This window comes from Oncorhynchus keta, chromosome 1, assembly GCF_023373465.1.
Source record: "Oncorhynchus keta strain PuntledgeMale-10-30-2019 chromosome 1, Oket_V2, whole genome shotgun sequence".
Lineage (NCBI taxonomy): Eukaryota > Metazoa > Chordata > Actinopteri > Salmoniformes > Salmonidae > Oncorhynchus > Oncorhynchus keta.
Window position 1 is genome coordinate 84,480,968 of NC_068421.1, and position 24,961 is coordinate 84,505,928.

The 24,961-nt window shown below is 53.6% G+C and overlaps 1 protein-coding gene across 2 annotated transcripts in view; it reads right to left on the reverse strand.

Annotated features, from left to right (window-relative positions):
- Window positions 1–24,961, reverse strand: part of LOC118385848 (low-density lipoprotein receptor-related protein 8-like) — a 413,768-nt gene that overhangs the window by 25,183 nt on the left and 363,624 nt on the right. For both annotated transcript variants that reach the window (XM_052462856.1, XM_052462855.1), the window contains exons 12-14: window positions 22,599–22,717; window positions 18,211–18,350; window positions 2,707–2,848 (exon numbers count right to left, since the gene is read on the reverse strand). In XM_052462856.1, coding sequence (XP_052318816.1) covers window positions 2,707–2,848; window positions 18,211–18,350; window positions 22,599–22,717 — 401 coding nt within the window. The remainder of the gene's footprint in view (window positions 1–2,706; window positions 2,849–18,210; window positions 18,351–22,598; window positions 22,718–24,961) is intronic.

The following is a 24,961-nucleotide window of genomic DNA, read 5'->3' on the forward strand; positions in this document are numbered from 1 at the left end:
TAGAGAGGCTAACAGAGAGGGAGAGACTGACAGAGAGACAGCTAGAGAGACTGACAGAGAGACAGCTAGAGAGGCTGACAGAGAGGGAGAGACTGACAGAGAGGGATAGACTGACAGAGAGACAGCTAGAGAGGCTGACAGAGAGGGAGAGACTGATAGAGAGACAGCTAGAGAGGCTGACAGAGAGGGAGAGACTGACAGAGAGACAGCTAGAGAGACTGACAGAGAGGGAGAGACTGACAGAGAGACAGCTAGAGAGGCTGACAGAGAGGGAGAGACTGACAGAGAGACAGCTAGAGAGACTGACAGAGAGGGAGAGACTGACAGAGAGACAGCTAGAGAGGCTGACAGAGAGGGAGACTGACAGAGAGGGAGAGACTGACAGAGAGACAAAGACTGACAGAGAGACAGCTAGAGAGGCTGACAGAGAGGGAGAGACTGACAGAGAGGGAGAGACTGACAGAGAGACAAAGACTGACAGAGAGACAGCTAGAGAGACTGACAGAGAGGGAGAGACTGACAGAGAGACAGCTAGAGAGACTGACAGAGAGGGAGAGACTGACAGAGAGACAGCTAGAGAGACTGACAGAGAGGGAGAGACTGACAGAGAGACAGCTAGAGAGACTGACAGAGAGACAGCTAGAGAGGCTGACAGAGAGGGAGAGATTGACAGAGAGACAGCTAGAGGGGCTGACAGAGAGGGAGAGACTGACAGAGAGACAGCTAGAGAGACTGACAGAGAGGGAGAGACTGACAGAGAGACAGCTAGAGAGACTGACAGAGAGGGAGAGACTGACAGAGAGACAGCTAGAGAGACTGACAGAGAGACAGCTAGAGAGACTGACAGAGAGGGAGAGACTGATAGAGAGACAGCGAGAGAGGCTGACAGAGAGGGAGAGGCTGACAGAGAGGGAGAGGCTGACAGAGAGGGAGAGTGTCAAAGCAAGACAGAGAGAATAGGGTAATGAAACCTGCAGAAGTAGCACTATGATGAATATTTCACTTTCGAGATGCTTGAGAAACCAAGGTTGTGTCTGAAAAGACAACCTATTGCCTATATAGTGCACTACTTTTGACCAGGACAAATACATAGGGAACGGGGCGCCATTTGGGACACAGTCTAACTCTACAACACTAGTTAATTTATTCACAGTGGGGCAAAAAAATATTTAGTCAGCCACCAATTGTGCAAGTTCTCCCACTTAAAAATATGAGAGAGGCCTGTAATTTTCATCATAGGTACACTTCAACTATGACAGACAAAATTAGAAAAAAATCCAGAAAATCACATTGTAGGATTTTTAATGAATTTATTTGCAAATTATGGTGGAAAATAAGTATTTGGTCAATAACAATACTTTAACTCAATACTTTGTTACATACCCTTTGTTGGCAATGACAGAGTTCAAACGTTTTCTGTAAGTCTTCACAAGGTTTTCACACACTGTTGCTGGTGTTTTGGCCCATTCCTCCATGCAGATCTCCTCTAGATCAGTGATGTTTTGGGGCTGTTGCATGACTAAAAGTATGTGGACACCTGCTGGCCTAACATCTCATTACAAAATCATGGACATTAATATGGAGTTGGTCCCCCCCTTTGCTGATATAACAACCTCCACTCTTCTGGGAAGGCTTTCCACTAGATGTTGGAACATTGCTGTGGGGACTTGCTTCCATTCAGCCACAAGAGCATTAGTGAGGTCGGGCACTGATGTTGGACGATTAGGCCTGGTCCGCAGTCAGCTTTCCAATTCATCCCACAGGTGTTCAAGTTATTCCACACCGAAATCGAAAAGCCATTTCTGTATGGACTTTGCTTTGCGCACGGGGCATTGTCATGCTGAAACAGGAAAGGGCCTTCTCCAAACTGTTGCCACAAAGTTGGAAGCACAGAATCATCTAGAATGTCATTGTATGCTGTAGTGTTAAGATTTCCCTTCACTGGAACTAAGGAGCTTAGACCGAACCATGAAAAACAGCCCCAGACCATTATTCCTCCACCAAACTTTACAGCATTTGAGGCAGGTAGAGTTCTCTTTGCATCTGCCAAACCCAGATTCGTCCATCAGGCTGCCAGATGGTGAAGCATAATTTATCACTCCAGAGAATGCGTTTCCACTGCTCCAGAGTCCAATGGCGGTGAGATTTATACCACTCCAGCCGATGCTTGGCATTGAGCATGGTGATCTTAGGCTTGTGTGCGGCTGCTCGGCCATGGAAACCCATTTAATGAAGTTCCCGACGAACAGTTCTTATGCTGACATTGCTTCCAGAGGCAGTTTGGAACTCAGTAGCGAATGCTGCAACCGAGGACAAACGAGCTACGACAAACTGACTTGGAAAGGTGGCATCCTATGACGGTGCCATGTTGAAAGTCATTGAGATCTTCAGTAAGGCCATTTTACTGCCAGTGTTTGTCTATGTAGATTGCATGTCTGTGTGCTTAATTTTATACACCTGTCAGCAACGGGTGTGACTGAAATAGCCGAATCCACTAATTTGAAGGGGTGAACACATGCTTTTGCATATATAGTGTATTTTCCAGTGTCGCAGACAGACACAAACATTAATATTGACACTTGACCCATTTCTCTCAGGAAAAATAACATACAGGCAATGTTCCTGTGTTCTATTAAAAAAACACTACAAAATAAATACTGTGTGTATGAGCATGTATGTGTGTACATGTACATGTCTGTCTCTCACCTTTGGGTTGGCGTAGTTCGTGGAACACCACAACATCTAGAGGGTTATTGAGGTGTTCTGCTAGCGTAGCCACATCGTGTCCTGTTAGCCTGTTAGCGCTGTAGATAGCCTCATCCTCCAGGTCTGTCCAGTACACACGGTCCTGCAGGGAGACATGGGGATGGTTCAGTCCTCATCCCACAACACATAAGCAGTTGTTTTCTATGACGTGTGAGACAGGAGGCTGTGCAATCACAGTAAGTCAGGAGAGACTATATCAAGATGTGACATTACAGTAAGTGAGCTGGAGAATAATATATCTGTTGTTACAAAGCCTGCAGACAGATTGTCCGTTATTGTTGTCATTGTCAATACACAGGCAGATCGCTCAAGAGTGACTGCGAAATTGGACGTCTAACCACGTCCTGAGGACATCGGAAAAAGTTGGCTTGAGTTTTGTTCAATACAATCTAATCCTAACACTAAACATATTGGATACATTCTCCCACCAAAATCTACAGTTTTAAGTAGCCTATCACACTTTGTGGAGCACCACAACATCTAGAGGGCTATTGAGGCGTTCTGCTAGCGTAGCCACATCATGTCCTGTCACCAGACACTGAAGGAGGTCCTTTTCAGCAGGTATAAGGGAACACCAGCGGTTGACATTGACCTCCATCAGTACATTTAACACAATGTAATGGCTTTTCTCCACTCATCACCAGTGGGGCAATATTCAGCAGCAGTCCACAGGGACCCAGACCAACCCTAGACATAAGACCTCTATTTACAACTTTTCATTACTTTCTGTCTATCGCCCTCTTTCTCTTTCCCTCAACTCGCCTCTCTCTCTCATCTAATGCCATCTTATCAGCCTGTCCTCCAGTGATACCATAGCAGCATGAGCGGAGACTGAGGTGATAGTTCCATGGTTGCTACGGCAACCTTAGATCCATCTGCTACCACGAGCAAACATGAAACGAGTTGTGAGAGGAGCGACAGAGAGAAATTTAGATGAAGATAGAGCGAGAAGAGGGAAACAGAGAGGGAGAGAAGAGATAGAGAGCTAGATCGAAACAAAGAGACAAATAGACAGAGAGAGAATAAGATAGTTGAGAGAGAAAGAGATTGTGATCGAGATATAAACAGAGAGAGATCATGATCGAGAAGTAGACAGAGAGAGATCGTGATAGAGAGATAGACAGAGAAAGAGATCGTGATAGTGAGATAGACAGAGAGAGAGATCGTAATCGAGAGATGAACAGAGCGAGATTGTGATCGAGAGATAGACAGCGAGCTTAGACAGCGAGCTATCGAGAGAGTTATACAGAGAGAGAGCGATAGAGACACACACACAGAGAGAGAGAGAGACAGACAGACAGACAGACAGACAGACAGACAGACAGACGGACAGTCCTAACAATGGCAGTCGAACACCCAAGCAGAAAATCACATTGTAGGATTTTTTATGAATTTATTTGCAAATTATGGTGGAAAATAAGTATTTGGTCACCTACAAACAAGCAAGATTTCTGGCTCTCACAGACCTTCTTTAAGAGGCTTCTCTGTCCTCCACTCGTTACCTGTATTAATGGCACCTGTTTGAACTTGTTATAAGTATAAAAGACACCTGTCCACAACCTCAAACAGTCACACTCCAAAATCCACTATGGCCAAGACCAAAGAGCTGTCGAAGGACACCAGAAACAAAATTGTAGACCTGCACCAGGCTGGGAAGACTGAATCTGCAATAGGTAAGCAGCTTGGTTTGAAGAAATCAACTGTGGGAGCAATTATTAGGAAATGGAAGACATACAAGATCACTGATAATCTCCCTCGATCTGGGGCTCCACGCAAGATCTCACCCCGTGGGGTCAAAATGATCACAAGAACAGTGAGCAAAAATCCCAGAACCACACAGGGGGACCTAGTGAATGACCTGCAGAGAGCTGGGACCAAAGTAACAAAGCCTACCATCAGTAACACACTACGCCGCCAGGGACTCAAATCCCGCAGTGCCAGTACATGTCCAGGCCCGTCTGAAGTTTGCTAGAATGCATGCTTTTCAACCGATCGCTGCCTGCACCCGCATGCCCGACTAGCATCACCACCCTGGATGGTTCCGACCTTGAATATGTGGACATCTATAAGTACCTAGGTGTCTGGCTAGACTGCAAACTCTCCTTCCAGACTCATATCAAACATCTCCAATCGAAAATCAAATCAAGAGTCGGCTTTCTATTCCGCAACAAAGCCTCCTTCACTCACGCCGCCAAGCTTACCCTATTAAAACTGACTATCCTACCGATCCTCGACTTCGGCAATGTCATCTACAAAATTGCTTCCAACACTCCACTCAGCAAACTGGATGCAGTTCATCACAGTGCCATCCGTTTTGTCACTAAAGCACCTTATACCACCCACCACTGCGACTTGTATGCTCTAGTCGGCTGGCCCTCGCTACATATTCGTCGCCAGACCCACTGGCTCCAGGTCATCTACAAGTCCATGCTAGGTAAAGCTCCGCCTTATCTCAGTTCACTGGTCACGATGGCAACACCCATCCGTAGCACGCGCTCCAGCAGGTGTATCTCACTGATCATCCCTAAAGCCAACACCTCATTTGGCCGCCTTTCGTTCCAGTACTCTGCTGCCTGTGACTGGAACGAATTGCAAAAATCGCTGAAGTTGGAGACTTTCATCTCCCTCACCAACTTCAAACATCAGCTATCTGAGCAGCTAACCGATCGCTGCAGCTGTACAGAGTCTATTGGTATATAGCCCACCCATTTTCACCTACCTCATCCCCACACTGTTTTTATTTATTTACTTTTCTGCTCTTTTGCACACCAATATCTCTACCTGTACATGACCATCTGATCATTTATCACTCCAGTGTTAATCTGCAAAATTGTAATTATTCGCCTTCCTCCTCATGCCTTTTGCACACATTGTATATAGACTCCCCTTTTTTTCTACTGTGTTATTGACTTGTTAATTGTTTACTCCATGTGTAACTCTGTGTTGTCTGTTCACACTGCTATGCTTTATCTTGGCCAGGTCGCAGTTGCAAATGAGAACTTGTTCTCAACTAGCCTACCTGGTTAAATAAAGGTGAATAAAAAAAAGAAATAAAAAAAAGAGAGCATTTTGATGATCCAGAAGAAGTTTGGGAGAATGTCATATGGTCAGATGAAACCAAAATATAACTTTTTGGTAAAAACTCAACCTGTCGTGTTTGGAGGACAAAGAATGCTGAGTTGCATCCATAGAACACCATACCTACTCTGAAGCATGGGGGTGGAAACATCATGCTTTGGGGCTGTTTTTCTGCAAAGGGACCAGGACGACTGATCCGTGTAAAGGAAAGAATGAATGGGGCCATGTATCGTGAGATTTTGAGTGAAAACCTCCTTCCATCAGCAAGGGCATTGAAGATGAAATGTGGCTGGGTCTTTCAGCATGACAATGATCCGAAACACACCGCCCGGGCAACGAAGGAGTGGCTTCGTAAGAAGCATTTCAAGGTCCTGGAGTAGCCTAGCCAGTCTCCAGATCTCAACCCCATAGAAAATCTTTGGAGGGAGTTGAAAGTCCGTGTTGCCCAGCAACAGCCCCAAAACATCACTGCTCTAGAGGAGATCTGCATGGAGAAATCGGCCAAAATTCCAGCAACAGTGTGTGACTTACAGAAAACGTTTGACCTCTGTCATTGCCAACAAAGGGTATATAACAAAGTATTGAGATAAACTTTTGTTATTGAACAAATACTTATTTTCCACCATAATTTGCAAATACATTCATTAAAAATCCTACAATGTGATTTTCTGGATTTTTTTCTCTTTTTGTCTGTCATAGTTGAAGTGTACCTATGATGAAAATTACAGGCCTCTCTCATCATTTTAAGTGGGAGAACTTGCACAATTGGTGGCTGACTAAATACTTTTTTGCTCCACTGTAGATCTTCTGCACAGATTATGTCAGACCTGGGCCCTGACAGTAAATCTCAATAATACAAAAATAATGGTGTTCCAAAAAAGGTCCAGTCGCCAGGACCACAAATACAAATTCCATCTAGACACCGTTGCGCTAGAGCACACAAAAAACTATACATACCTCGGCCTAAACATCAGCGCCACAGGTAACTTCCACAAAGCTGTGGACAATCTGAGATACAAGGCAAGGGCTTTCTGTGCCATCAAAAGGAACATAAAATTCAACATACCAATCAGGACCTGGGAAAAAAATACTTAAATCAGTTATAGAACCCATTGCCCTTTATGGTTGTGAGGTCTGGGGTCAGCTCACCAAACAAGAATTCACAAAATACGCCAAACACCAAATTGAGACTGCATACAGAATTCTGTAAAAACATCCTGTGTACAACGTAAACCAAATAATGCATGCAGAACAGAATCAGACCGATACCCACTAATTATCAAAATCCATAAAGGAACATAAAATTCTACAACCACCTAAAAGGAAGCGATTCCATAACAAAGCCATCACCTACAGAGAGATGACCCTGGAGAAGAGTCCTCTAAGCAAGCTCGTCCTGGGGCTCTGTTCACAAACACAAACACACCCCATAGAGCACCAGGACAGCAACACAATTAGACCCAACCAAATCATGAGAAAACAAAAAGATAATCACTTGACACATTGGCAAGAATTAACATAAAAACAGAGCAAACCAGAATGCTATTTGTCCCTGAACATAGAGTGCACAGTGGCAGAATACCTGACCACTGTGACTATGCACAGACTCAGTGAGCATAGTCTTGCTATTGAGAAAGTCCGCTGTAGGCAGACCTGGCTCATAAGACAAGACAAGTTCTGTACTCAAAAAATGAGGTGGAAACTGAGCTGCACTTCCTAACCTCCTGCCAAATGTATATATATATTTCTTTACCCCTTTTTCTCCCCAATTTCGTGGTATCCACTTGGTAGTTACAGTCTTGTCTCATCGCTGCAACTCTCGTACAGACTCGGGAGAGGCGAAGGTCGAGAGCCATGCGTCCTCCGAAACACAACCCAACCAAGCTGCACTGCTTCTTGACACAATGCCCACTTAACCCGGAAGCCAGACGCACCAATGTGTTGGAGGAAACACTGTACACCTGGCGACCCTGTCAGCGTGCACTGTGCCCGGTCCGCCACAGGAGTCGCTAGTGCGATGGGACAAGGACATCCCTGGGGGCCAAACCCTCCCCTAACACTAACATTCAAAGACCATTTTCTCAAAAGTGAGGTTTCAAGTTTATCAACTCTCAAAGCAGAATTACTTTCCCATTGTTCCTCAAATGCAGTATCTGATGTACCATTTTGTAGCTCTGTGTCTCAATTTGAAATGCTGCTACATAAGACCGAATCATGGCGGTCGGTCACAAATATCATATCATGGCTAAATACAGTGTTGTAATGATGTACAAATAGTTAATGTACTCTCTCTACAGCCCCCTCGTTCTCTCCATCCACCTCTCTCTCTCTCCATCCCCCTCTTTCTCTCCATCCACCTCTCTCTCTCTCCATCCCCCCCTTTCTCTCCATCCATCTCTCTCTCCACCCCCCCTTCTCTCCATCCACCTCTCTCTCTCCATCCCCCCTTTCTCTCCATCCGCCTCTCTCTCTCCATCCCCCTCTTTCACTCCATTCGCCTCTCTCTCTCTCCATCCCCCTCTTTCTCTCCATCCACCTCTCTCTCTCTCCATCGCCCTCTTTCTCTCCATTCGCCCCTCTCTCTCTCTCCATCCACCTCTCTCTCTCCATCCCCCTCTTTCTCTCCATCCCCCTCTCTCTCCATCCCCCTCTTTCTCTCCATCCCCCTCTTTCTCTCCATTCGCCTCTCTCTCTCTCTCCATCCCCCCCTTTCTCTCCATTCGCCTCTCTCTCTCTCTCTCCATCCCCCCCTTTCTCTCCATTCGCCTCTCTCTCTCTCATCCCCCCTTTCTCTCCATCCGCCTCTCTCTCTCTTCATCCCCCTTTCTCTCCATCCCCACTTCCTCTCCATCCTCCTCTCTCTCTCTCTCCATCCCCCTCTTCCTCTCCATTCGCCTCTCTCTCTCTCCATCCCCCTCTTCCTCTCCATTCGCCTCTCTCTCTCCACCCCCCTCTTCCTCTCCATCCGCCTCTCTCTCTCTCTCTCCATCCCCCTCTTCCTCTCCATTCGCCTCTCTCTCTCTCTCCATCCCCCTCTTCCTCTCCATCTACCTCTCTCTCTCGTCTTCACTCCCTTCCTCCTTCCCAACTCCTTCTGTTCGTTTATAGGGCACAGATACTGCATTGCAGCCGTGTACAGACACCACTCTAGACCTAATAGTGAGATCAAGGTGGGTAATTTAAAATCTGCAGGCTTAACCCCTGAGACGGCCAAATCTCCCAGGCTCTTAACCCTGATCAGTCCTTAACATTACCTACCCTGACACTCCACAACTCAACACTGGTCCTGGATCAGCTCAGCTCTGCTCACACTTGTCTATTCATTACATGACTTATAGTCATGTAATGAATAGACATCGTCCCTATAGGAAAGGTGCAATGCGCTGTAAGGTAGGGCTGATATCCATTGTGCAGGGTGTCAGCAAGATGACAGTGAAGTCTAAGCCTGGAGGGTTACGGGTTCTTTCAGATAAGCCATCTAGACCAGGAGTGCATTCACATGCCCACAATAGCAGATTAGGGAAGAGGTATTGCACTCATCTCCTGTACATTATCTCCAATCCACGCCTGTACAACACCTGTCAGTCTGTCACCCTACCCTGTCTAACTGTCTGCTCAGCCCTCATTCAAACTCCATCTAATCAGTCAGTCCCTCACAGCCCATCTACCCAGAGTCAACCCAGCCCCAATACCTCTCTCCAACCCCAACCCCAACCCACTCACTCCCTCTCTCCAACCCCAACTCACTCACTCCCTCTCTCCATCCCAGCCCTGCCCCACTCCCTCTCTCCATCCCAGCCCTGCCCCACTCCCTCTCTCCATCCCAGCCCTGCCCCACTCCCTCTCTCCATCCCAGCCCAGCCCCACTCCCTCTTTCCATCCCAGCCTTGCCCCACTCCCTCTCTCCATCCCAGCCCAGCCCCACTCCCTCTCTCCAGCCCAGGCTTGCCCCACTTCCTCTCTCCAGCCCAGCCCCACTCTCTCTCTCCAGCCCAGCCCCACTCCCTCTCTCCAGCCCAGGCTAGCCCCACTCCCCATCTCCAGCCCAGCCCCACTCCCTCTCTCCAGCCCAGCCCCACTCCCTCTCTCCAGCCCAGGCTAGCCCCACTCGCTCCCAGCCCCAATACCTCTCTCCAACCCCAACCCCAACCCACTCACTCCCTCTCTCCAACCCCAACTCACTCACTCCCTCTCTCCATCCCAGCCCTGCCCCACTCCCTCTCTCCATCCCAGCCCTGCCCCACTCCCTCTCTCCATCCCAGCCCTGCCCCACTCCCTCTCTCCATCCCAGCCCTGCCCCACTCCCTCTCTCCATCCCAGCCCTGCCCCACTCCCTCTCTCCATCCCAGCCCAGCCCCACTCCCTCTTTCCAACCCAGCCCAGCCCCACTCCCTCTTTCCATCCCAGCCTTGCCCCACTCCCTCTCTCCATCCCAGCCCAGCCCCACTCCCTCTTTCCATCCCAGCCCAGCCTTGCCCCACTCCCTCTTTCCATCCCAGCCCAGCCCCACTCCCTCTTTCCATCCCAGCCCAGCCCCACTCCCTCTCTCCATCCCAGCCCAGCCCCACTCCCTCTTTCCATCCCAGCCTTGCCCCACTCCCTCTCTCCATCCCAGCCCTGCCCCACTCCCTCTCTCCATCCCAGCCCAGCCCCACTCCCTCTTTCCATCCCAGCCCAGCCCCACTCCCTCTTTCCATCCCAGCCTTGCCCCACTCCCTCTCTCCATCCCAGCCCAGCCCCACTCCCTCTCTCCATCCCAGCCCAGCCCCACTCCCTCTTTCCATCCCAGCCTTGCCCCACTCCCTCTCTCCAGGCCAGGCTTGCCCCACTTCCTCTCTCCATCCCAGCCCAGCCCCACACCCTCTCTCCAGACCAGGCTTGCCCCACTTCCTCTCTCCAGCCCAGTCCCACTCCCTCTCTCCAGCCCAGCCCCACTCCCTCTCTCCAGCCCAGGCTAGCCCCACTCCCCCTCTCCAGCCCAGCCCCACTCCCCCTCTCCAGCCCAGCCCCACTCCCTCTCTCCAGCCCAGCCCCACTCCCTCTCTCCAGCCCAGGCCCACTCCCTCTCTCCAGCCCAGCCCCACTCCCTCTCTCCAGCCCAGCCCAGACCCACTCCCTCTCCAGCCCAGCCCCACTCTCTCTCTCCAGCCCAGGCCCACTCCCTCTCTCCAGCCCAGCCCCACTCCCCTCTCTCCAGCCCAGGCCCACTCCCTCTCTCCAGCCCAGGCCCACTCCCTCTCTCCAGCCCAGTCCCACTCCCTCTCTCCAGCCCAGCCCCACTCCCTCTCTCCAGCCCAGCCCCACTCCCTCTCTCCAGCCCAGGCCCACTCCCTCTCTCCAGCCCAGCCCAGACCCACTCCCTCTCTACAAGCCCAGCCCAGACCCACTCCCTCTCTCCAGCCCAGGCCTACTCCCTCTCTCCAGCCCAGGCTAGCCCCACTTGCTCTCTCCAGCCCAGCCCCACTCCCTCTCTCCAGCCCAGGCCCACTCCCTCTCTCCAGCCCAGCCCCACTCCCTCTCTCCAGCCCAGGCCTACTCCCTCTCTCCAGCCCAGGCTAGCCCCACTCGCTCTCTCCAGCCCAGCCCCACTCCCTCTCTCCAGCCCAGACCCACTCCCTCTCTCCAGCCCAGCCCCACTCCCTCTCTCCAGCCCAGGCCTACTCCCTCTCTCCAGCCCAGCCCCACTCCCTCTCTCCAGCCCAGGCCTACTCCCTCTCTCCAGCCCAGGCTAGCCCCACTCGCTCTCTCCAGCCCAGGCTAGCCCCACTCGCTCTCTCCAGCCCAGCCCCACTCCCTCTCTCCAGCCCAGGCCCACTCCCTCTCTCCAGCCCAGCCCAGACCCACTCCCTCTCTCCAGCCCAGCCCCACTCCCTCTCTCCAGCCCAGGCCTACTCCCTCTCTCCAGCCCAGGCTAGCCCCACTCGCTCTCTCCAGCCCAGCCCCACTCCCTCTCTCCAGCCCAGACCCACTCCCTCTCTCCAGCCCAGCCCCACTCCCTCTCTCCAGCCCAGGCCTACTCCCTCTCTCCAGCCCAGCCTCACTCCCTCTCTCCAGCCCAGGCCTACTCCCTCTCTCCAGCCCAGGCTAGCCCCACTCGCTCTCTCCAGCCCAGGCTAGCCCCACTCCCTCTCTCCATCCCAGGCCCACTCCCTCTCTCCATCCCAGGCCCACTCCCTCTCTCCAGCCCAGCCCCACTCCCTCTCTCCAGCCCAGCCCCACTCCCTCTCTCCAGCCCAGGCCTACTCCCTCTCTCCAGCCCAGGCTAGCCCCACTCGCTCTCTCCAGCCCAGGCTAGCCCCACTCGCTCTCTCCAGCCCAGGCTAGCCCCACTCCCTCTCTCCATCCAAGGCCCACTCCCTCTCTCCATCCCAGGCCCACTCCCTCTCTCCAGCCCAGGCCCACTCCCTCTCTCCATCCCAGCCCTGCCCCACTCCCTCTCTCCATCCCAGCCCTGCCCCACTCCCTCTCTCCATCCCAGCCCTGCCCCACTCCCTCTTTCCATCCCACCCTTGCCCCACTCCCTCTCTCCATCCCAGGCCTACTCCCTCTCTCCAGCCCAGGCTAGCCCCACTCGCTCTCTCCAGCCCAGGCTAGCCCCACTCGCTCTCTCCAGCCCAGGCTAGCCCCACTCCCCTCTCTCCATCCAAGGCCCACTCCCTCTCTCCATCCCAGGCCCACTCCCTCTCTCCAGCCCAGGCCCACTCCCTCTCTCCAGCCCAGCCCCCTCTCTCTCCAGCCCAGGCCTACTCCCTCTCTCCAGCCCAGCCCCACTCCTCTCTCAGCCCAGGCCCACTCCCTCTCTCCAGCCCAGGCCCACTCCTCTCTCCAGCCCAGTCCCACTCCCTCTCTCCAGCCCAGCCCCACTCCCTCTCTCCAGCCCAGCCCCACTCCCTCTCTCCAGCCCAGGCCCACTCCCTCTCTCCAGCCCAGCCCAGACCCACTCCTCTCTCCAGCCCAGCCCCACTCCCTCTCTCCAGCCCAGGCCTACTCCCTCTCTCCAGCCCAGGCTAGCCCCACTCGCTCTCTCCAGCCCAGCCCCACTCCCTCTCTCCAGCCCAGGCCCACTCCCTCTCTCCAGCCCAGCCCAGACCCACTCCCTCTCTCCAGCCCAGCCCCACTCCCTCTCTCCAGCCCAGGCCTACTCCCTCTCTCCAGCCCAGGCTAGCCCCACTCGCTCTCTCCAGCCCAGGCTAGCCCCACTCCCTCTCTCCATCCCAGGCCCACTCCCTCTCTCCATCCCAGGCCCACTCCCTCTCTCCAGCCCAGCCCCACTCCCTCTCTCCAGCCCAGCCCCACTCCTTCTCTCCAGCCCAGGCCTACTCCCTCTCTCCAGCCCAGGCTAGCCCCACTCGCTCTCTCCAGCCCAGGCTAGCCCCACTCGCTCTCTCCAGCCCAGGCTAGCCCCACTCCCTCTCTCCATCCAAGGCCCACTCCTCTCTCCATCCCAGGCCCACTCCCTCTCTCCAGCCCAGGCCCACTCCCTCTCTCCATCCCAGCCCTGCCCCACTCCCTCTCTCTCCATCCCAGCCCTGCCCCACTCCCTCTCTCCATCCCAGCCCTGCCCCACTCCCTCTTTCCATCCCACCCTTGCCCCACTCCCTCTCTCCATCCCAGCCCAGCCCCACTCCCTCTCTCCAGGCCAGGCTTGCCCCACTTCCTCTCTCCATCCCAGCCCAGCCCCACACCCTCTCTCCAGACCAGGCTTGCCCCACTTCCTCTCTCCAGCCCAGTCCCACTCCCTCTCTCCAGCCCAGCCCCACTCCCTCTCTCCAGCCCAGGCTAGCCCCACTCCCCCTCTCCAGCCCAGCCCCACTCCCTCTCTCCAGCCCAGCCCCACTCCCTCTCTCCAGCCCAGCCCCACTCCCTCTCTCCAGCCCAGCCCAGACCCACTCCCTCTCCAGCCCAGCCCCACTCTCTCTCTCCAGCCCAGGCCTACTCCCTCTCTCCAGCCCAGGCCCACTCCCTCTCTCCAGCCCAGCCCCACTCCCTCTCTCCAGCCCAGGCCTACTCCCTCTCTCCAGCCCAGCCCCACTCCCTCTCTCCAGCCCAGGCCACTCCCTCTCTCCAGCCCAGGCCCACTCCCTCTCTCCAGCCCAGTCCCACTCCCTCTCTCCAGCCCAGCCCCAATCCCTCTCTCCAGCCCAGCCCCACTCCCTCTCTCCAGCCCAGGCCCACTCCCTCTCTCCAGCCCAGCCCAGACCCACTCCCTCTCTCCAGCCCAGCCCCACTCCCTCTCTCCAGCCCAGGCCTACTCCCTCTCTCCAGCCCAGGCTAGCCCCACTCGCTCTCTCCAGCCCAGCCCCACTCCCTCTCTCCAGCCCAGGCCCACTCCCTCTCTCCAGCCCAGCCCCACTCCCTCTCTCCAGCCCAGGCCCACTCCCTCTCTCCAGCCCAGCCCAGACCCACTCCCTCTCTCCAGCCCAGCCCCACTCCCTCTCTCCAGCCCAGGCCTACTCCCTCTCTCCAGCCCAGGCTAGCCCCACTCGCTCTCTCCAGCCCAGCCCCACTCCCTCTCTCCAGCCCAGACCCACTCCCTCTCTCCAGCCCAGGCCTACTCCCTCTCTCCAGCCCAGGCTAGCCCCACTCGCTCTCTCCAGCCCAGGCTAGCCCCACTCCCTCTCTCCATCCCAGGCCCACCCTCTCTCCATCCCAGGCCCACTCCCTCTCTCCAGCCCAGCCCCACTCCCTCTCTCCAGCCCAGCCCCACTCCCTCTCTCCAGCCCAGGCCTACTCCCTCTCTCCAGCCCAGGCTAGCCCCACTCGCTCTCTCCAGCCCAGGCTAGCCCCACTCGCTCTCTCCAGCCCAGGCTAGCCCCACTCCCTCTCTCCATCCAAGGCCCACTCCCTCTCTCCATCCCAGGCCCACTCCCTCTCTCCAGCCCAGGCCCACTCCCTCTCTCCATCCCAGGCCCACTCCCTCTCTCCAGCCCAGCAGACAGCAATAAAACTAAGATGGCCCCAGGGAGGAGAGTGGAGGTGGGTGCAGTCGTGTGGAGAATCCTGCCCTGTCGGTGGGCCTGTTAGGGGGCTAGGCTGTGATGTATAACCCTCTACCCCTCCATCCTCCACGCCCCTGCGGTACTGAAGACCATGGCCAGGTCTGGGTCCTGACTGGCTACTGCAGAATGAACACAGTGCTGGAGGCCATTCATCTAGAGTGTTATAATTGCTGCCCCACAGAGCATGGGACAGTGGTCCCTCTAATACATATACACACAGGCAGGCAGGCAGACAGGCAGGCAGGCAGGCAGGCAGGCAGGCAGGCAGACAGACAGGCAGGCAGGCAGGCAGGCAGGCAGACAGGCAGGCAGGCAGGCAGGCAGGCAGGCAGACAGGCAGGCAGGCAGACAGGCAGGCAGGCAGACAGGCAGGCAGGCAGACAGGCAGGCAGGCAGGCAGGCAGGCAGGCAGACAGGCAGGCAGGCAGGCAGGCAGGCAGGCAGGCAGGCAGGCAGGCAGACAGACAGGCAGGCAGGCAGACAGACAGGCAGGCAGGCAGGCAGGCAGGCAGGCAGGCAGACAGGCAGGCAGGCAGGCAGACAGGCAGGCAGGCAGGCAGGCAGACAGACAGGCAGGCAGGCAGGCAGGCAGGCAGGCAGACAGACAGGCAGGCAGACAGACAGACAGGCAGACAGGCAGACAGACAGACAGGCAGGCAGGCAGACAGGCAGGCAGGCAGACAGACAGACAGGCAGACAGACAGACAGGCAGGCAGACAGACAGACAGGCAGACAGGCAGACAGGCAGACAGGCAGACAGGCAGGCAGGCAGGCAGGCAGGCAGGCAGACAGACAGACAGGCAGGCAGACAGACAGACAGACAGGCAGGCAGGCAGGCAGGCAGGCAGGCAGGCAGGCAGACACACACTCTGGACATGATGGATTTCCCCACTGAAAGAATGTCCCCAGGTCCCCCTCTGTGTGCACCCCCCACCACTCCCATATTACACTGATCCACTGGGATCTCTTAGAGCAGCCAGAGCTCTGTTATCTCATCCAATCCTCTGACTTCAATGCCCATTATTACTTCCTTTAGTTCTTATTGGTCATTTCCCTTCCTCGATCCATTCTGTATACCACTAATCTACCATGCCTGACTCATAGAGGCTCTTCCTGTGGCGTTGACACCGCAGCTGTTGATAGACAATACCGGAATCATGTCAAAGTCTCACACTACTGTGCCCTCCCTGCTTACCCCTCTGACACTCTCCTTTCTCCACCTAGGACCAGATTACTTTCCCCCTCTTCCCCCTCTGTGACCCGATTCCTTCCACCCTCTCCCCCTCTTCCCTCTCCCTGTGGCTGTCCACTCCCTCCTCAGCCCTCTCCCCCTCTTCCCTCTCCCTGTGGCTGTCCACTCCCTCCTCAGCCCTCTCCCCCTCTTCCCTCTCCCTGTGGCTGTCCACTCCCTCCTCGGCCCTCTCCCCTCTTCCCTCTCCCCCTCTTCCCTCTCCCTGTGGCTGTCCACTCCCTCCTCAGCCCTCTCCCCCTCTTCCCTCTCCCTGTGGCTGTCCACTCCCTCCTCAGCCCTCTCCCCCTCTTCCCTCTCCCTGTGGCTGTCCACTCCCTCCTCAACCCTCTCCCCCTCTTCCCTCTCCCTGTGACTGTCCACTCCCTCCTCAGCCCTCTCCCCCTCTTCCCTCTCCCTGTGGCTGTCCACTCCCTCCTCAGCCCTCTCCCCCTCTTCCCTCTCCCTGTGGCTGTCCACTCCCTCCTCAGCCCTCTCCCCCTCTTCCCTCTCCCTGTGGCTGTCCACTCCCTCCTCAGCCCTTTCCCCCTCTTCCCTCTCCCTGTGGCTGTCCACTCCCTCCTCAACCCTCTCCCCCTCTTCCCTCTCCCTGTGACTGTCCACTCCCTCCTCAGCCCTCTCCCCCTCTTCCCTCTCCCTGTGACTGTCCACTCCCTCCTCAGCCCTCTCCCCCTCTTCCCTCTCCCTGTGACTGTCCACTCCCTCCTCAGCCCTCTCCCCTCTTCCCTCTCCCTGTGGCTGTCCACTCCCTCCTCAACCCTCTCCCCCTCTTCCCTCTCCCTGTGGCTGTCCACTCCCTCCTCAGCCCTCTCCCCTCTTCCCTCTCCCTGTGGCTGTCAACTCCCTCCTCAGCCCTCTCCCCCTCTTCCCTCTCCCTGTGGCTGTCCACTCCCTCCTCAGCCCTCTCCCCCTCTTCCCTCTCCCTGTGGCTGTCCACTCCCTCCTCAGCCCTCTCCCCCTCTTCCCTCTCCCTGTGACTGTCCACTCCCTCCTCAGCCCTCTCCCCCTCTTCCCTCTCCCTGTGACTGTCCACTCCCTCCTCAGCCCTCTCCCCCTCTTCCCTCTCCCTGTGGCTGTCCACTCCCTCCTCAGCCCTCTCCCCTCTTCCCTCTCCCTGTGGCTGTCAACTCCTCCTCAGCCCTCTCCCCCTCTCTTCCCTCTCCCTGTGGCTGTCCACTCCCTCCTCAGCCCTTTCCCCCTCTTCCCTCTCCCTGTGGCTGTCCACTCCCTCCTCAACCCTCTCCCCTCTTCCCTCTCCCTGTGACTGTCCACTCCCTCCTCAGCCCTCTCCCCTCTTCCCTCTCCCTGTGACTGTCCACTCCCTCCTCAGCCTTCTCCCCCCTCTTCCCTCTCCCTGTGGCTGTCCACTCCCTCCTCAGCCCTCTCCCCCTCTTCCCTCTCCCTGTGACTGTCCACTCCCTCCTCAGCCTTCTCCCCCTCTTCCCTCTCCCTGTGGCTGTCCACCCCACTCCCTCCTCAGCCCATCTCTCCCTCTACTTGCTCCTGCTCCCATCCTGCTCCCCCCCTCTCCTTCCTTCCTTCTCCATCCCATCCTGCTCCCCTCCCCTCTCTCCTTCCTTCTCCATCCCATCCTGCTCCCACCCTCTCTCCTTCCTTCTCCATCCCGCTCCCCTCCCCTCTCTCCATCCTTCTCCATCCCATCCTGCTCCCCTCCCCTCTCTCCTTCCTTCTCCATCCCATCCTGCTCCCCTCTCCTCTCTCCTTCCTTCTCCATTCCATCCTACTCCCCTCCCCTCTCTCCTTCCCATTCTGCTCCCCTCCCCTCCCCACCCTGCTTCCCTCCCCTCCCCTCTCCCCGCCCCTCTCGCCATAACATCCTGATCCCCTCCCCTCCCCTCTCTCCTTCCTTCTCCATCCCAACCTGCTCCCCCCTCTCTCCTTTCCTCTCCATCCCATCCTGCTCCCCTCCCCTCTCTCCTTCACTCTCCATCCCATCTTGCTCCCCTCCCCTCTCTCTTGCTCCTCCCCCCTCCCCTCTCTCTTGCTCCTCCCCCCTCCCCTCTCTCCATCCCATCCTCCTCCCTCCATATCCTCCCTCCCCTGTGTCTCCTCTGTGTCTCTTCACCCCTCCTCCTCCCATGTCTTTCCCCTCCTTACCTCGAAGACAGTGAGAGCGAAGGGGTGCCCCAGGTGGTCCTGGGAAAAGAGCAGCACTTTGCGGTTGTCACCGTTCAGGTCGATGCTGGAGAGCAGGTGCAGCTTGGAGTCCACCCAGTACAGACGCCTGTTGGATAGATCTGAGACAGGGAGAGGGGGAGAGAGAGGGAGTGAGAAGTCAGAGGGAGAAAGAGAAAGGGGGTGAGAGAGGGATGGGAGAGAGGGGAGGGAGAGAATAAGTAAGGGAGAGAGAGAGAGGGAGAAAGGAATGGAAGGGAGAGGAGAGAGCGAGGGAGGTCAGGTTAATGTATGGTACAACACTTCTTCAGAAGTGAACAAGAAAAGGTATAGACAGAGAGGTTGATGATTCTGGTCCAGTAGAAGATCAATCCTCTTTGTCAGACAAGCCCTTCAGTTAGACTCAATACAATAGTGATCAGAAGGTTGCTGGTTCAATCTCCAGATGGGGAAAACTACAAAAGCTTTTATTTAACCTTAATTTAACTGGGTACTTGAGCCTGGCACTTAACCTAACCTGACCTCAAGCCGATATCAGTTATGTCAATGGACTATGTGTAGGTGTGCAGTTGATAGGTTGTCTAGATCAGTTGCTATGGAAGAGAATATGCCGGTCGGCAAAGTAAATACTGCTGTAGTAACACAGCTGTAGGGACTATTCATTCACAACCTCACCTCTCTCCACTCAGCCACTCATACTATCAACCATTCTACTCTGTGCTGTCTGTCTGCTGTCAAATCCATGAAAAGGGGAAAATAATCCCCTCTTGTTTTTAAAATAGTGAAACCATATTAGCCAGCCAGTGTTATTTTCTCCCTCTCTTGCTCCTCTACCTCTCAACATCATTTGTTTTCATACAGATGTAACCCTAGCTAGAGACACCTCAATTCCACATCCATCTCTCTGTCCTTGCTCTGTTGTTCTCTCTCTCTCTCGCCCTGCTCTGTCACTCTCTCTATCTCTCTGCTCTGTCACTCTCTCTATCTCTCTGCTCTGTCACTCTCTCTATCTCTCTGCTCTGTCACTCTCTCTATCTCTCTGCTCTGTTACTCTCTCTCTCTCTGCTCTGTCACTCTCTCTATCTCTCTGCTCTGTCACTCTCTCTATCTCTCTGCTCTGTCACTCTCTCTATCTCTGTGCTCTGTCACTCTCTCTATCTCTTTGCTCTGTCACACTCTCTATCTCTCTGCTCTGTCACTCTCTCTATCTCTCTGCTCTGTTGTTCTCTCTCTCTCTCTCGCCCTGCTCTGTCACTCTCTCTATCTCTCTGCTCTGTCACTCTCTCTATCTCTCTGCTCTGTCACTCTATCTCTCTGCTCTGTCACTCTCTCTATCTTTCTGCTCTGTCACTCTCTCTATCTCTCTGCTCTGTCACTCTCTCTATCTCTCTGCTCTGTCACTCTCTCTATCTCTCTGCTCTGTCACTCTCTCTATCTCCCTGCTCTGTCACTCAATTCAATTCAAGGGCTTTATTGGCATGGGAAACATGTGTTAACATTGCCAAAGCAAGTTCTCTTTCTCTCTCTCTGCTCTGTCGTTCTCTGTCTCTCTCTCTGCTCTGTCGTTCTCTGTCTCTCTCTGCTCTGTCATTCTCTGTCTCTCTCTGCTCTGTCGTTCTCTGTCTCTCTCTGCTCTGTCGTTCTCTGTCTCTCTCTGCTCTGTCGTTCTCTGTCTCTCTCTGCTCTGTCGTTCTCTGTCTCTCTCTGCTCTGTCTCTCTCTGCTCTGTCGTTCTCTGTCTCTCTCTGCTCTGTCTCTCTCTGCTCTGTCGTTCTCTGTCTCTCTGCTCTGTCGTTCTCTGTCTCTCTCTGCTCTGTCGTTCTCTGTCTCTCTCTGCTCTGTCGTTCTCTGTCTCTCTGCTCTGTCTCTCTCTGCTCTGTCTCTCTCTGCTCTGTCGTTCTCTGTCTCTCTCTCTGCTCTGTCGTTCTCTGTCTCTCTCTGCTCTGTCGTTCTCTGTCTCTCTCTGCTCTGTCTCTCTCTGCTCTGTCTCTCTCTGCTCTGTCGTTCTCTGTCTCTCTGCTCTGTCGTTCTCTGTCTCTCTCTCTGCTCTGTCGTTCACTGTCTCTCTCTATCTCCCTGCTCTGTCACTCTCTGTCTCTCTCTATCTCTCTGCTCTGTCACTCACTCTATCTCTCTGCTCTGTCACTCTCTCTATATCTCTATCTCCCTGATCTGTCACTCTCTCTATCTATCTCTTGCCCTGCTCTGTCACCCTCTGTCTCTCTCTGCTCTGTCGTTCTCTGTCTCTCTCTCTGCTCTGTCGTTCTCTGTCTCTCTCTCTCTCTCTGCTCTGTCGTTCTCTGTCTCTCTCTCTCTCTGCTCTGTCGTTCTCTGTCTCTCTCTCTCTGCTCTGTCGTTCTCTGTCTCTCTCTCTGCTCTGTCGTTATCTGTCTCTCTCTCTGCTCTGTCGTTCTCTGTCTCTCTCTCTCTCTGCTCTGTCGTTCTCTGTCTCTCTCTCTGCTCTGTCGTTCTCTGTCTCTCTCTCTCTCTCTGCTCTGTCGTTCTCTGTCTCTCTCTCTCTCTGCTCTGTCGTTCTCTGTCTCTCTCTCTCTCTCTCTCTGCTCTGTCGTTCTCTGTCTCTCTCTCTCTGCTCTGTCGTTCTCTGTCTCTCTCTCTCTCTCTGCTCTGTCGTTCTCTGTCTCTCTCTCTCTGCTCTGTCGTTCTCTGTCTCTCTCTCTCTGCTCTGTCGTTATCTGTCTCTCTCTCTGCTCTGTAGTTCTGCGTCTCATCATCAGCCATGGACACAGAAAGGAGAGAAATTGGCACAGGTTAAGAGGGGTGGAAGGGTGGAGGGGAGGATGATTGGGGTATTGATGACACAGCTTGGGCACAGCTCTGCCGAAAGAACAAACTACAGGCTGATTGATGACAGAGCCACACTGACTGATTGACTCACAACTATGTGACAGACATTTTTTATTTTATTTTTTATTTTACCCCATTTTCTCCACAATTTGTGGTATCCAATTGTTTTAGTAGCTACTATCTTGTCTCATCGCTACAACTCGAAGGTTGAAAGACGAAGGTTGAAAGTCATGCATCCTCCTATACACAACCCAACCAACCAAGCTGCACTGCTTCTTAACACAGCGCGCATCCAACCCGGAAGCCAACCGCACCAATGTGTCGGAGGAAACACCGTGCACCTGGCAACCTTGGTTAGCGTGCACGGCGCCCGGCCCGCCACAGGAGTCACTGGTGCGCGATGAGACAAGGATATCCCTACCGGCCAACCCCTTCCTAACCCGGACGACGCTAGGCAAATTGTGTGTCGCCCCACGGACCTCCCGGTCGCGGCCGGTTACGACAGAGCCTGGGCGCGAACCCTCTCTGGTAGCACAGCCGGCGCTGCAGTACAGCGCACTTAACAACTGCACCACCCAGGAGGCCCGTAACAACTGCACCACCCAGGAGGCCCTTAACAACTGCACCACCCAGGAGGCCCTTAACAACTGCACCACCCAGGCGGCCCTTAACAACTGCACCACCCAGGCGGCCCTTAACAACTGCACCACCCAGGAGGCCCTTAACAACTGCACCACCCAGGAGGCCCTTAACAACTGCACCACCCAGGAGGCCCTTAACAGACATTTTTATTCTACATTGTTTTCTTTCTTTCTCTCATCGCTTCTCGCCACTCTGTCTACCTTTCCTTTCAGTCTGTATCTCTGTCTACCTTTCCTTTCAGTCTGTATCTCTGTCTACCTTTCCCTTCAGTCTGTATCTCTGTCTACCTTTCCCTTCAGTCTCTCTCTGTCTACCTTTCCCTTCAGTCTGTATCTCTGTCTAAATTTCCCTTCAGTCTCTCTCTCTGTCTACCTTTCCTTTCAGTCTGTATCTCTATCTACCTTTCCCTTCAGTCTGTATCTCTGTCTACCTTTCCCTTCAGTATCTCTCTGTCTTCCTTTCGCTTCAGTCGGTATCTCTGTCTTCCTTTCCCTTCAGTCTCTCTCTGTCTTCCTTTCCCTTCAGTCTCTCTCTCTGTCTTCCTTTCCCCTTCAGTCTCTCTCAGTCTTCCTTTTCCTTCAGTCTCTCTCTCTGTCTTCCTTTCCCTTCTGTCTCTCTCTGTCTACCTTTCCCTTCAGTCTCTCTCTCTCTGTCTTCCTTTCCATTCAGTCTGTATCTCTGTCTTCCTTTCCCTTCAGTCTCTCTGTCTTCCTTTCCCTTCTGTCTCTCTCAGTCTTCCTTTCCCTTCTGTCTCTCTCTGTCTTCCTTTCCCTTCAGTCTCTCTCTGTCTTCCTTTCCCCTCAGTCTCTCTCTCTGTCTTCCTTTCCCTTCAGTCTCTCTCTCTGTCTTCCTTTCCCTTCAGTCTCTCTCTCTGTACTCTCATCATGTAGCTCTCCCTCCCTCCCTCCCCAGTGCCAGTCTTACCCAGAGTGATGCCATTGGGCCATTCGATCCTCTCGGACACCAGTACTTGGCGATCCACTCCGTTCATGCCAGCCTTCTCGATCTTCGCCTGGGTACCCCAGTCAGACCAGTACATAAACCTACAGGAGAGTAAAGGGATTTACATTGAACAATAACTACAATAATCACATAGTGAGGATATGTAGCCCACAGTATGGAAAGAGAGAGAGAGAGAGAGAGAGAGAGAGAGAGAGAGAGAGAGAGAGAGAGAGAGAGAGAGAGAGAGAGAGAGAGACAGAGAGAGAGAGAGAGAGAGAGAGAGACAGAGAGAGAGAGACAGAGAGAGAGAGAGAGAGACAGAGAGAGAGAGAGAGAGAGAGAGAGAGAGACAGAGAGAGAGAGAGAGAGACAGACAGAGAGAGAGAGAGACAGAGAGAGAGAGAGAGAGAGAGAGAGAGAGAGACAGAGAGAGAGAGAGAGAGAGAGAGAGAGAGAGAGAGAGAGAGAGAGAGAGAGAGAGAGAGAGAGAGAGAGAGAGAGAGAGAGAGAGAGAGAGAGAGAGAGAGAGAGAGAGACAGAGAGAGAGAGAGAGAGAGAGAGAGAGAGAGAGAGAGAGAGAGAGAGAGAGAGAGAGAGACAGAGAGAGAGAGAGAGAGAGAGAGAGAGAGAGAGAGAGACAGAGAGAGAGAGAGAGAGAGAGAGAGAGAGAGAGAGAGAGAGAGAGAGAGAGAGAGAGAGAGAGAGAGAGAGAGAGAGAGAGAGAGAGAGAGAGAGACAGAGAGAGAGAGAGAGAGAGAGAGAGAGAGAGAGAGAGAGAGAGAGAGAGAGAGAGAGAGAGAGAGAGAGAGAGAGAGAGAGAGAGAGAGAGAGAGAGAGAGAGAGACAGAGAGAGAGAGACAGAGAGAGAGACAGAGAGAGAGAGAGAGAGAGAGAGAGAGAGAGAGAGAGAGAGAGACGGAGACAGAGAGAGAGACAGAGAGAGAGAGAGAGAGAGAGACGGAGAGAGAGACGGAGACAGAGAGAGAGACAGAGAGAGAGACAGAGAGAGAGAGAGAGAGACAGAGAGAGAGACAGAGAGAGAGAGACCAGTGAACCAGTGAAGAACAAACACCATTGTAAATACAACCCATATTTATGCTTATTTATTTTATCTTGTGTCCTTTAACTATTTGTACATATATATATAATATGACATTTGTAATGTCTTTACTGCTTTGAAACTTCTGTATGTGTAATGTTTACTGTTAATCTTGGTTGGGGGACGGCAGCGTAGCCTAGTGGTTAGAGCGTTGTCCTAGTAACCGGAAGGTTGCGAGTTCAAACCCCCGTGCTGACAAGGTACAAATCTGTCGTTCTGCCCCTGAACAGGCAGTTAACCCACTGTTCCCAGGCCGTCATTGAAAATAAGAATGTGTTCTTAACTGACTTGCCTGGTTAAATAAAGGTAAAATTAAAAAAATTAAATAAAAAAAAAAATTATATATTCACTTTGTATATTATCTACCTCACTTGCTTTGGCAATGTTAACACGTGTTTCCCATGCCAATAAAGCCCCTTGAATTGAATTGAGAGACAGAGAGAGAGAGAGACAGAGAGAGAGTCAGAGAGAGAGAGACAGACAGAGAGAGAGAGAGAGTCAGAGAGAGAGAGACAGACAGAGAGAGACAGAGAGTCAGAGACAGAGAGAGAGACAGAGAGCGACAGAGACAGAGAGAGAGACAGAGAGAGAGAGGTGCTATTAGGAGATTTTCAGCAACACAACCTTACCTGTAGGAAAGAATCTCCAATAAATATGTAAATGGTTTAAAAGTAAACCAAACCTTCCATCTGCACTACTGAGCCAAAGGCCAACTGTGTACATATCTCCCAGGCAGCAGAACTCTTCATGTTCTACCTCCATGATAGAAATAGGACAGCCAGCCAGCCAGCCAGCCAGCCAGCCAGGCAGGTAGTATACAGACCAGCGGGGACAGTTAGCTAACACTGTCTTCTTTCCCTGTACTGAGGAAACAAACCTACGTTGGGTTGGGCTCCTTTGCATGTTTCATAATCATCTGACTCAGTAATGTTGTGGAAAGAAGGACCTGGGGAATAGAGTTGTCAGGGAGAGCTAGGGAGATGGGAGGAGCTTAAGTTTTGAGACACTGAGACACGAGATAGATGCTATTGATGCCTACAGCTATATCTGACAGGAAGAGAGGGAGGGATGGGAAGAGGAAAAGGGAGAGGTACAGGGGAAGGGATGGAGGGAGGGGAAGAGGAAAAGGGAGAGGTACAGGGGGAGGGAGAGGAAAAGGGAGAGGTACAGGGGGAGGGAGAGGAAAAGGGAGAGGTACAGGGGGAGGGAGAGGAAAAGGGAGAGGTACAGGGAGAGGGAGAGGAAA